Below are 13274 nucleotides of genomic sequence, written 5' to 3'. Positions count from 1 at the left end.
TGAGAAATTCAATTAGAGAGGAAGTGGGAAATGCTAAGTTTTGGATTATTATTGATGAAGCTCAAGATGAGTCTAAAAAAGAGCAAATGGCTATTATTTTGAGATTTGTTGATGGTGATGGTTTTGTTCAAGAACATTTTTTTGATCTTCTACATGTTAGTGATATGAGTGTAATGACTTTGAAGAAAGAGTCAGTGTCTGTTCATTCTCGTTATAATCTTCAAGTTGAAAGTATTCGAGGTCAAGGATATGACGGTGCTAGTAACATGCGTGGTGAATGGAACGGTTTACAAGCTTTGGTACTTAACGATTGTCCATACGCATATTATGTGCATTGTTATGCTCATAGATTACAATTAGCATTGGTTGCAGCATCTAGGAAAGTAGTTCATATTCATGATTTTTTTACATATTTGACTTCTATTGTAAATATTGTTAGTGCTTCTTCCAAAAGACATGACCAATTACAAGCTACTCAACTAATTGACATTGCAAACATGATTGCTGGTGATGAACTTGAAACAGGTAAAGGAGCAAATCAAGTGGCAACTCTACAAAAAGCCAAAGATACTCGATGGAGCTCACACTTTCATTCTATTTGTAGCTTGATGAGAATGTTTGATGCAACCTGTACTGTTGTGGAAAGTATTATCGACGAAAGGGCCAGTTATTCACAAAGAGGTGATGCTTCTGTTGCTAATAAAATATTATCATCATTTGAATTTATTTTTATTTTACACTTGATGCATGAGTTCATGAAAATCACTAATGTTCTTTGCCAAGCATTACAATTACGCTCTCAAGATATTTTAAATGCAATTCATATTGCTTTTACTACAAAATCACTCCTTTAAAAGTTGAGAGATGATGGGTGATCTAATTTACTTGAGAATGTGAAAAAATTTTGTCAAAAACATGAGATAGAAATTCCTGACATGGGTGCACAATATATCTTGGGTAGAGGTCGATCTCGTCAACCAGATGTAATTGTGGAGCATCATTATCGAGTTGATATATTATAGTGACGATAGATTTCAAGAATTGAATTTAAAATTCAGTGAGCAAGCTGTAGAACTTTTAACTTTAAGCACTGCTTTGGATCCTAATAATAATTACAAATCATTCAATATTGATAATATTTGCAAGTTAGCAAGAGAGTTTTTATTCTTAGGATTTCACAAAACGAGCTCGATATACCTCATCATCAAAGTTTTGAAGATATGAAGACACTTTTTGAATTGTGTGAGAGATTAATAGAAATAAAAAGTCAAAGAATTACCACTTGATTGATAGATTAATTCATCTTATTTTGACTCTTTCGATTTCTACAACAACTACAGAAAGAGCCTTTTTAGTAATAAAAATTGTAAAAATAAGACTTCAGAACAAAATGGATGATGAGTTTTTTACAGATAATTTAGTCGTTTATATTGAGAAAGACATTGCTAGTCTTTTCAGCACAGAGTCAATAATTGATGAATTTGAATCTAGAAAATATAACAACTTTCTTAAATAACTATTATAAGTCTTTTTTTTTATTTTTTTTGTTTAGATGTTATATAAAATTATTATCTATTATGAATTTTTTGATTGTTGGTTAAATTCAACATATTAGTTTTAAAAATTTTTAACTTTTATTTTTTTTGTCTTTAGTCCCTTAATAAAAATTGATTAACTCTGTTCCTGATAACTCCATACATATGTTGGAAATCATACCACCTCGAGACATAAGCTATTGGTGCAACTGCCAAAGTTGCCACGGCTTGCCTGTTAACTACAAGGACTCGAGGACTTATTCCTTGCAACAAAGCAGCCCTTGTGGCGAGGTGCAACGCCTGCATAACAGATCTGTAATCCAACCATAGCCATTCCGGGCTTGTAATCTTCGCACCCACCCATATCTCTATTGCTCTTGACAGCGATTTTGTTCTCTCTAATAACGATAACAGATGTGAGAAGGAGAGAATAAGGCCAGCAAAACTCAAAAAAGGTTGTTCAAGTGTAGGCAAAAGTTGTGATGATCCTAGCCATAAAAGGGCAGTAAAATAATTATGAATTTATCAAATATTAATTTATAGAAATTTTATTGTAATAACTCAAAGTAAAAAATTTAATTCAGAGTGGTGGGAAATGGGAATATTTTTAATAATGCAAACGAGAATATTTTGCTAGGTGCGAACGTGGTGATTAAGCTAGTAATTGAAACAACAGAAATCAAGGTGCGGAAGATGCGAGTACCAGCTGAGTTGGGAACAGAGATTTGTCGCTTCAAGCTGAGCTAGTAACTGTTTTTCCTAGATGAGCCAGGGTCCACCCCCAGATTAATGACCTGTCACTGCCAACAGAGACCACATCCAAATCCACGTTTCAACTTCGTCAGTTTTGCCAAGCGGCAATAAATTATCTGCTGTCGCCACATGCAAACACTGTCATTAAGCCTGCCTGTTCTCTTTTCTTCAGGTTTCGATAACCAACCCAAGCCCAAATCTTAAAGACCTAATATTATATTATTATTATTATTTTTATTGTACCCAACTAAATTATCAGAACATGAAAAGGTAGCTTTCAACACAACTGCTTAAGAGCATGTAGGTGACGCCCGAGTGGGATCCTTTATGGTCGGCAAATTTATTTATTAATTATTATTTTGTTAAAAATATTTACGACACCTTTGGTTCAAAGAATGAAAAAAAATGTAATAATTATCTTGTAAAATAGCCTAACAGAATAGGAATGTAATAATTATTTTGTGGAATAAATCGCTTGTTTTAAAGGATGACTTATCTAGAGCGCGCGTTGAGATTGGCAGTGAAGACAGAGCTCTGCGCAATTTATGAAAGGATGACCAATAGACCTATCAAAATGGATCTAATTTATTGGTTTGGTTTATTTTTTTATTAAAAATGAGATAAGTTAAATTTAAAAATTTAAATTCATATTAAAATAGGATCTAAATAGGTTAACTCATTTGATTAGTGGGTTAAGATGGGTTACGACGGGCCAGTCTTGTGACCCAAAAGAAAAAAAATTAATAATTTTATATATTTAACTATATAAAATTAATAATTTAGTTATCAATTGTAATACTTATTTCATATATTTTAATATCTTTAATCTTTTACTTTTCAAATTAATAATTTTAGTTTAAATTAAAATTTATTATCTCTTTTTTTTATAACAATTAATATTAGATGATAAATTGATAATCATTTAGACCTTGAGATATCATTACTATTTAAATAAAATTTAAATGTTTTACTTGAGGATGAGGATTAAAGAGGATATAAATGAGTTTTGAAGTTTCTATTATTTGGTTATATTTATGTTTATGGGATGGTAGTTTGTGCTAAAGATTTAAACTTTATTTATGTAATTTATTTGTTTATTTATATTTTGTGTAATTTATTTTTGTAACATGTTTTTATTATTCAATTTATGGATTAAATCATATATAGAACATTATAAAAATGATTATTTTTAAAAAAAATGAGTTGGCTAAACTTTAGACTAACAAAATGTGAGTTGAACTAGAGTTTTGATGATCATATAAAAAATGGGCTGACCTGATCCAACTCATATTTTCTCAACCTACAAGGGCTTGGGCCAGACCAGCCCATATTGATACCTCTAGTTACCGGGGCCAGCCCTTGGGTGAAGCCACCCAATCAAGGGCTTTAGACCCTCAATTTGGGAAGGCTCCAAATTTAAGGAGGATTTATAATTTTATAATAATTATAATATATAAAAATTAAAAACTATAAAAGTAAAAAATAGTTAATAAAATTATTTATTCTCTCACTTTTCTAATTATATGTTTAATAAATCTCAATTTTTTATCACTTCTTTATTTCTAGAATGCTATTAGTTTTCGACTATATTCTCTTATCTTCAATCAACTAACAGTTATATATATTTAATCATCTCCAATAACTATTTTTTCTCACTTGTTTCTCTTATTTTCAATTAACGTGTTTAATGATTTCCAACAGTAATTTTTTTTCTATATATAAAACCAATTATTTTTTTAATGTAAAATATCTACTTTTAAATTATTTTTTTTCTCATTTGCCCTTTCTTCATTTAATTTTAAATTTTCTTCAAAGAATACACAAGAAGTCTATTCTATTATTATCTTCATAAAGCCGTGAGCCTCATTTGTGATTTGCAATAAGCATTCAACAATTAGGTACTATTGTTATAATTTTTATAGATTTTTTTTATTTTAATTTAGAGTTTATATTATATTATTATATTGTATTTTATTTTATATAATAGTTGATGTATTCCAGTAAGTGTTGCTTCAAGAGAAAGAAGTTTTTCAAAACTAAAATTAATAAAATCTTATTTAGGATCAATAATGTCTCAAGAAAGATTAAATGGCTTGACTATATTATCAATTGGAAAAGAAATATTAGAAGAACTTGATTATAAAAGTTTAATTAAAACTTTTATATTTCAAAAAGCTAGAAGAATAAAATTTTAATAATTTTTTTAATTTTAATAAAAAAATTTTATTTAAATATTTCCCTTTAAGCTTTTGAACTTATTAAGTTACCCCTAGGGGTGAGAGCTGAATATCGGGGAAACTAAGCTTGAGAAAATTGAGGAGAGAAGGGTTCAGGGACTATGGAGAGATGATAAATTTCAAATGGGAAGTGAGAGTTTCTTTTATGGGGTATGGTGATTATGCACTTGTCTCTTTTAGCTAATAGTTTTTAAACTTCCTCCTATTTGTGAAGGTGGGAAGTTCAGTTTAATTTCTGTTTTGTGCCTACTGGATATTGAGCTAAAATGTTGTAAGGTGTACTGCTGATTTTAGGTTTCACCATCCTCGTGAGATGTGTAAGTTGTAATGGTTTGATTATTAATATAAATGATTTATTGTTTGAGAAAGAAAATATAGAAGGGTGAAAAAATAAAATAAAATAGTTATCATATAATATCTATTTTTTTGAATTATTTAGAAAATTTAAATAATTTCTTTTTTTTTCAGTACATTAAATCAAGATTTTGTATTTTTATTTTGAATCAAATAAATTTTTATTACTTATAGTTAATTAACTATATTTAGTCAAAATGTTTCTTGTTATTCTATGTTATATGACATTGATGTAGTATACTGATATCGTATAATGGATAATAATGTGACATAGTTTTGTTTATATTGTCTATATCTAGGTGGCATTCTTTTGTAAATGGTGGATATTGTACAGAGGCTATACTTCTACTTAATTTTTGTTCAAGCTTAGGGATTTATATTCTATTTTTTGGATACTCTAATGGGTTTTGTTGAATCACTAGGTCTTTTTGTTAACTTGGGTTTTTTTGATTGAATGTACTTGGATTACTCAAATGAAATGGGAATATTTTCTAGTAAAATGAGAATATTTATTAGTGTTTCAAAAAAAAGTCAGGTAATTAGTTTGTATTTTTTAAATGGAAAGTTAATGGTTTTTAATTATTAAAAAAACCTTCTTGTGTGTAAAAAGCACATTTTGAGTACAAACATAATGCTAAACAAAACTAGTAAAAGTACTCAATTTAGTCCCCATATATAGATTTTTGTTCAATTTAGTTTATATACTCTGTAATTTTATTTAATTTAATTTTTATATTTTATGATTTAATGCAATTTAATCTTCATGACATGATACCAAAAACCGATGTAAAAAAAAATTTCAAAAATATTTTTGGGCATGCCACGTCATTGTTACTATGTCAGTATGTCAATACCACGTCATAGAGAGACATATCAACACCAGTAATAGTCAATTTGAATCACATTAGAAGGAGGGACTCGATTGCACAAAATCTTAAAATATAAAGACTAAATTGATCAATTTTGAAATAAAGGGATTAAATTGAAAACTGCGTAGTATAAAGACCTATGAAATACTTTGACCATTTTAAGCATATATATATATATATATATATATATATATGATCTTCTAAAATTGTATTATATATATTCATTTTGAAAAAAAAGTATTTATTTAGCTTCATCGAACAACAACAGAGCCATTAAATGGACCAATGTCGAAAATAACAAAGAGAAATATATACATGATAATGTAATGCATAAGTCCTTATTGAAAACAAGGAGAGATGATTCATCTGAAAAAGTTTCGACAGTTCAAGGTTAGATGAAACAATAATTGACCGGGGAAGGAGTGTTGCGTCATAATTTCTACACCTTCCACATGCAAAATTTTTAAGGAATATCAAAGTTAGAACTGATAGATTTTGGCATGAATGCAACGGAGAAACAAAGATTACTATGATCGATTACCAACTATCAAGTACCATTGTATACATGGACACACCCAAATTCGTACTGATCATCACCCCTAGGCCTAGCAGTATGCATCGACATCAAAGCATACAACGACTTCGACCATCCTCCAACATGATGGCACCCTTCCAGCCACATGTTGTTATAACTTTAATTTCTTCTCCTAACTTATTTTTTCGGTTGGAAGTTAGGATGATTTGAGCATGCGGAGGTGTGGAGGGTTGGAGGCTGTCTACCATAATAATTTTCCCGTTTAGGTGTGATGCCAACCCTTGATTTTTATACAGGATTCAATTTGTCAATCGCAATAAGATTGTTGATGGGTAGGGTACTCATAATTTTGAGTACCATAATCGGAATCTAATTAATAAGTATGGTATTTAAACCCTACAATTACTTTATTATTTTTGAAATTTCTTATCCATATCTGAACTCTAATTCCTTACTCACTATCCGTCAACTCTTGAACCCATTTAAATATATGATTGTGCAAAAAAAATTTATTAGTCTCCTCATGGGTATCCAATTATTCAAACTAATATAAAATAAGAATTATATTTCACAATTCATATCTATATAATTCACTTATAATTAAATTTATAAAAACAGATAAATATTAAGATTAAAATTAAAATATTTAATTATTTTAAAAATATCTCAACTAATAACTTAAATAATCAAAAATAAATAAATAAATATTCATAATAAATATAAATAATTGAGTTCAGATATTGGGTATCCAAGGAGTGATACCCATACCCTAATTGAATCCGAAACGAATACTAAACTTGCTATCCAAATCCGTTTCATACCCGAATATAAGATTTCCATTACTGTCTTTAAATTGCAACTTTTAAACAATAGGTAAAAACTTATATATTATTAAATTTAGAAAAATTTGAATTATGAATCATCATCAGTAAATGTTATAACCGTCTCAGATCGAATAATATCATCGTTGTAAAAAACTTCTTAGATCATATAATCTGTTCCACATACAAACAATGCCACATTAATATAATTTTTAAATTTGAGTTGGAAGATGTTTCATATGTGATCGTTAATTTTGGACAAATTTTCTTTAAAAAAATAAAATTGAGTTAGAAAAAGCCTGAAATTATGACATTGTTAAATACAAGTGGGATAGATAAAGCTCCTCCTGGTGTTGAGCGGTTACCCGTTAGGGAGAAAGCAATTAAAGCTTGTGCTGGGGTTGTTGTGTCTATACTCTTTCCCACGCAACGTACATGCATCTTGTCCCGCCGCCCAATGTTTCATTTCGGTAATTTCCGTTTCCTTATATAACAAAGATTTAAGGCGTCATTTTGATTCGTCGAGTTTCAAAAATAATTTTGGAAATTTGACAGTAATTTAAAAGCATTAATTCATTTGATAATTTTAACTGTTATTTCACTAAACTAAAATCGAGCAACTGTGACAAAAAATTTTTTGTTACTATTTTTCTGTCATAAATAATGATTTATAGTGACAGAATTGTGACGGTTTTGTAACAGAATTAATGACAATTTATCTTTAAGAGTTTATGATAGATTTAGTGATAGATTTGTGACAGAATTATAAAGGTTTTTAAAATCTGTCAATACATCTGTTACAATTAATTGGGGATTGAAAATTTTATCTTGGTGTCAAAAATTAGTACCAAAATCCTGTGACGGAAACTGTTACAATATTAGGATTCTTTGTTTGGTGACAAAATTAGTGATGGAATTGTGACAAAAATTTATTTCGAGTAGCTCGAATAAATAACATGTGATCAATTTAAGTATAGTTATGGATTATTGTGATAGAATAATCTATCACAAGTATTATTTTAATTTAATATTATATTTTTGTAACAAAAATAGTGACAGATTTGTGACAAATAATTTTGAGAGAAAAAGAGGCACTCTGCTAAATTAGAAAAAATTGATTGCCACAAATTTGTGACTGAAAATCTGTCACAAAGGCTATTTTCTATAATATTTCTATAATTTTTATTTAAAATTACACAATTTTATTACAATGTGCCAAAGCTAAAAATAAGTCTTTGAACTTTGAGTTACAAGAGAATAAAAGCAAGCCTGAAACCCGCAACATATAGATGATAACTCTATTATATAGAGTTATCTTGTCATATTTTGAGTGATAAAATGGCCAAGTCTTTGAATTTAGGTAAAATTGAAAGTAGTTTTCTTTATTTTTCTTTAATTAGTTAACTTATGATTGAGCTAGTTTATGTCGAGTTATTTTAGTTATTTTGTGTGGTAAAAATGCCTATTTTTAGCTATGGCTGATTTAGTTCTTATGTTTTCAAGGTCCTTAAAAGAGAAAGGGCCAAGTGGTAAGGAATTGAACAAGTTGGCTAGGTGCAGACTTCACTAAATATGTGGTGGTATTTCAGACATAACTCAAACTACAAGAGTCCAATTAACGTGATTTTTTGACCATTGGAAAGCTAAGAGGAAGCGCTATAACCTTCATGTGTATTACTTTGCCTAGCTCTGATTTGAGCATGGTCAAAATTGCATTGGAAATATCTTGACCGTAGCAGCACTACACTAGGTAGCCTAAAGGAAGAAAGCATGGAAAGAGCAAGCATAGCACTACTAATAGCGATGTAGCGCTATCCTTTCACCAAATAGAACCTCCAGCACTGCAGCACTAAGCTTTCAGCATTATGCAACACCATTTCTACAAGGCAGTAGCATCAGTGTTGCAGCTTTGTCCTCATCAACAGTCCCCCCTCACCAAGTAGTAAGCTTGGCGTAGTGCCACACTCTCAACACTGCAACACTGTCCGGTGAAGCAACACTGCCTTTGGTATTGAAGTCAGTGTTACAACGCCAGAAAGTTAGCACTACAGCGCTACCTTAAATGAAGAAGTGTGGACCCTTCAATCTTTCAAATTAGAAGGCCATGTAGAATGCTAAAAAAAAAAAAGCCTTTTTTTTAATTAGTGACTGCAACATCTTTTCTTCTTTCCCTTTTCTCTCATTTGCTGATATCATTTCCTTCATCTTCTTTTGCCTAATTTTTTTAGGGATTTTTTCTTCTTTCAAAGGTAATCAGTTCATTAATGAAAAGAACAAATTAGGGGGGTTTTTAGGAGATTTAGTTGTAGAAAATTAAAGGTTTTAATTTCTAGTGGGTTGTACCCACCATCATCTCAAGTTGAGAACTTCTGCAAATGGGAGAGTTGAGGCCACCTTTTCTGTTTACTTGGCTTCTATCCTTGAATACCTAACTAGTGAGGTTCTAAATTTAGCTAAAAATGCGAGCAAGATCTGAAAGTGAAGAGAATCACTCCAAGGCGTTTACAGCTATCTATTAGAGAGGATGACAAGCTTGACACCCTTATCAAAGGTTCCATTGTTGGAGGTGGTGTCATCCATCACTTTTATGATCTATTATATGACTTGGTTTTATTGTAAGTTTTGTTTAATTTGACTAGTAGATATGGTCAGTAGATATGTTGTAACTCTCTAGTCTTGTACCTTTGAATTTTGGATTTTCTTATAGTAGGAATGATGTCTGTTGGATAGTTTTAACTATGGTTTAGTCTGAATAGAACTTGACATAGGATTTTGCCCTGGATATAATGTTTTATTTCTATATAATGTTTCAAGCTTAAGTTCTTAGTTATATAAAAACATGTAGCTTGATTTGGGGTGTAATTAAGTATCAACTTATAAACTAGGTAAATAACTTTTTATCTACCTATAAGTTTGTCTCCAAAGACTATTGATGGATTAATTTTCTACTTTTTATTACTATCATTGTAATGAGATTTGATTTAGGTTTAATTTTCTTCTGCCCAATTTATTGAGGTTTATGATTAAAAGCTTACTATTGTTACAATTCAAGATTCAAGTCTTTAAAGTTGAGAGTCTTCACCGTTACGATAACAAAAAGTAAAAAAGCATCTTGTTTAATCCTCAGTTTAGAGTGAAAATCAACATTCAAAGTTTCAGGTATTAAATTGATTTTTACCTTAATAATATTTTTCTTTTAGTTGTTTAGAATCTACTTGGGTCTTAGTTACTTTGGTTTGCATTTTAATCATTTGTATTTTGCATTGGTTTCAAGCAATTCGATGGTGTTTATAATTGATTGCATCTAATTTAATGTCGGTTGTTTAAATTGGTTGGATAGTAATATTTTGATAGTGTTAAAAGACTAGAATCTCCTTATAATAAGTTGAAAATTTTGAATTTTTACCTTAAAGAGAAAGGATGCTTGAGTCTTTTTGCCAAGGGATTTGTTTGTTTATGCTTGATTATCGACATTTTTTATTTTATTTATATATAGACTATAGCAAGTGACCATTCTTGGATGTATGTTCAGCTAGATAATAATGGGTTTCTTCATAATTTCAGTTGTTATTGGTTTCAATTTTCACCAACAAAATTGGACATGGTTGATTGTTATTGTTTGGATTAAAGAAGAATGGGCAAAAAAAATCCATGTTAGATAGTAAAAATCACCTAACGATAAAGGATGGTAGCATTTCCAAACATGCTAGTGGATCAATACCGATTGTTCTTCAGGGGAAAAGAATGGTGTGTTTGTTGTGGTATGTTTTTTGGACTGTTTTTATCATATTTCAATTTATTAATGTTTTTGTTACTTAATGTAGGAAAAGGAGCTTGGGCATCTAGTTACTCAAGCAAAGGTGTTTGATTGCACTCATAAGCGATGTAATGGTGAATTTGTTGACAAAAAGTCAAAAACTGTTAGTGTGAGTGAATGTTAGCTATTAATATTATATATATATATAATTATCTTATTTTTTTTCTATTTTTACGTAAATTGCTTCACTTCAACTAAAATATAAGTTTTGCCTTTCGTTTTATTGGTGTACCTTTGCTATTTTTGGCTTTTGTAGATCTGTTTTATGGTGTTGTCCTGGGTTTTTTTGTGTGGATGTCACATGCATTATGTCCTCTAGCTTTTTAATATTTTGTTTATGATATATATAGGATGAGCTTGCTTTTCTATTTGTATGTGATGGGATGAGTTTGCTTTGACCTCTGTATAAAGATGCTGTTTTTGTTGAGATTATCGCAAGGAGTCATTTTTTTTGTATGTTTTTTGAGCTGGGTTGTCTTTGCTAATTGAAATTGTGATGAATTAGTTATAATTGTTTTATTTAAATTGTTACAGGAGAAATATGCTTCTGCCATACTACAAAAGTTTGGTGAGACTAGCACACAACTCAAATTTGATGCTAAGACATGGCATGAAATAGTCAGAGGTGTTGGCCATGGACAATTATATGGGTTTGGAAGGGAAGATCCGAGACACATACTTGAAACTTCCTATCCTTGGCAATCATTCCAAACTATACCATCTTCTGAAGATGCTCCATTTCTCTAACTTGGAACTCAAGATATGCAAAAAGTTGTGAAACAAGTTTTAGAAGAATTGGATGGAGTTCTAAATACACGTCTTCAACATCCTTTGAGATGTATGGGCATTCAAATGCCATGTTTATTATCTTTTAGGGTTAATTCAATCGTTGATGGCAATGATGGGGAAAATCCAAGAGGTGATGATGATGAAAATGATGGGGTAATTCCTATGGATGATAATGACAATGTTCAAGATGTAGTAGATGATGCTACTAATAGAGAAAATGATGTTAGATATAGAGTAGGTTAATCCAAACTCAAATTGACTTTTTATAATTTTCTATAGATATATTTTGTTATCTAGTTGAACTCAACTAGATTCATTTAGGAATATATTTTGTTTTCTAGTTGAACTCAACTATACTCATTTAGGTATATATTTTGTTATCTAGATGATCTCAACTAGGCTCATTTAGGTATATATTTTATTATCTAGTTGATCTCAGCTAGGCTTCTTTTGGTATGTATTTTGTTATCTATAGCTGATCTCAACTAAGCTCACTTAGGTATATATTTTGTTATCTAGTTGATCTTAACTAGACTCGTTTAGGTTCTATAGATAGTTTTTGTTCATCTAGTTGAAGTCAACTTCACTTATGGTATATACTATTGAATATATTATGGTTGATTTCATCAAAATTATCCATGGTGATGGATTTATTATTATTAATGTTGTCATGTTATGAGATGGTGATATTATGATGTTGTGGTAGTTCTATTGTCACTAAAATTGATGATTGAATTGTAACAAGTATGGAATAAGGTATTGCACATTATTTACTATGATGGATGTAATTATTTGTGACAAATATTATTAATTGTGATAGGTTATTTTATTAATGACAGTTTATATTAAAAATTGGTGATAGATTGTTTTTTGCATTAGTGAAAAAAATTCTTAAAAATCAATGACAAATTTTTTTATTAGTGATGGAATCTAGTAATTCACAAACATAAGTTGTAATAGATTTAGTGACAATAATGTTTAAATAGTGACAAATTTGTGACAAAATGAGGGACAATTGTCTTATGTGATAGAAATTTGTGACAAAAAACAATGACATTATTCACACATTGTGACAAATACTAATGACGAAACTAGTAACAACATTATCACATTGTGACAAATACTACTAATGGAATTAGTGACAAAATAGATTTCATGACATAATGTTGTGACAAAATGAGTTATAGTATTTTACAATTGTGACAGAATATTGTGATGGATTTAGTGATTGTTTTTTTAAATTTGTGATGGAATGAAAAACGAGTAGCTCCCCGAATTGACACAAAATTGTGATAGAAATTACTTTAATTTGTGACAATAAATCTGTCACTAAATAATGACGGATTTGATAAAATTTGTGATAGAAGTATTAGTAAGGTGACTCACAGTGTGAGAAAATATCTGCCACAATTTCTATTACTGATTTATATTTGCGATGAATTTTGGACTTTTTGTGACGGTTTCTTCTGTCACAGAAACTAATTTTTTTGGTAGTGTTTGATTTTATCGAAAAAGTTAGATTATTGCAAAATGTAGTAAGGTGCCTATATATGTCACGAATACT

At 29.7% G+C, this 13274-nt stretch overlaps 2 protein-coding genes across 2 annotated transcripts in view; one reads left to right on the top strand and one right to left on the bottom strand.

The window, feature by feature from the left end:
- Positions 1–1899, bottom strand: part of LOC110411462 (WAT1-related protein At4g30420-like) — a 4930-nt gene extending 3031 nt beyond the window's left edge. Inside the window, 2 exon segments of the mRNA XM_089782557.1 lie at positions 1717–1826; positions 1828–1899. Coding sequence (XP_089638683.1) covers positions 1717–1826; positions 1828–1899 — 182 coding nt within the window.
- Positions 1900–9224: 7325 nt separating this feature from the next.
- LOC110411355 (uncharacterized) lies at positions 9225–12239 on the top strand. The gene is made up of 3 exons (XM_021421479.2): positions 9225–9670; positions 10929–11030; positions 11456–12239. Exons 1-3 carry the CDS (start codon positions 9629–9631, stop codon positions 11666–11668), a joined length of 357 nt encoding a protein of 118 aa, XP_021277154.1. The 5' UTR covers positions 9225–9628; the 3' UTR covers positions 11669–12239.
- Positions 12240–13274: the final 1035 nt, after the last annotated feature.

The sequence above is a fragment of the Theobroma umbraticum genome, unplaced genomic scaffold, assembly GCF_002168275.2.
Source record: "Theobroma umbraticum cultivar Fairchild unplaced genomic scaffold, ASM216827v3 scaffold_56.0, whole genome shotgun sequence".
NCBI classification, from domain to species: domain Eukaryota; kingdom Viridiplantae; phylum Streptophyta; class Magnoliopsida; order Malvales; family Malvaceae; genus Theobroma; species Theobroma umbraticum.
The sequence above is the reverse complement of the archived record's forward strand: the minus strand, read 5'-3'. Positions and strand labels throughout refer to the sequence as shown.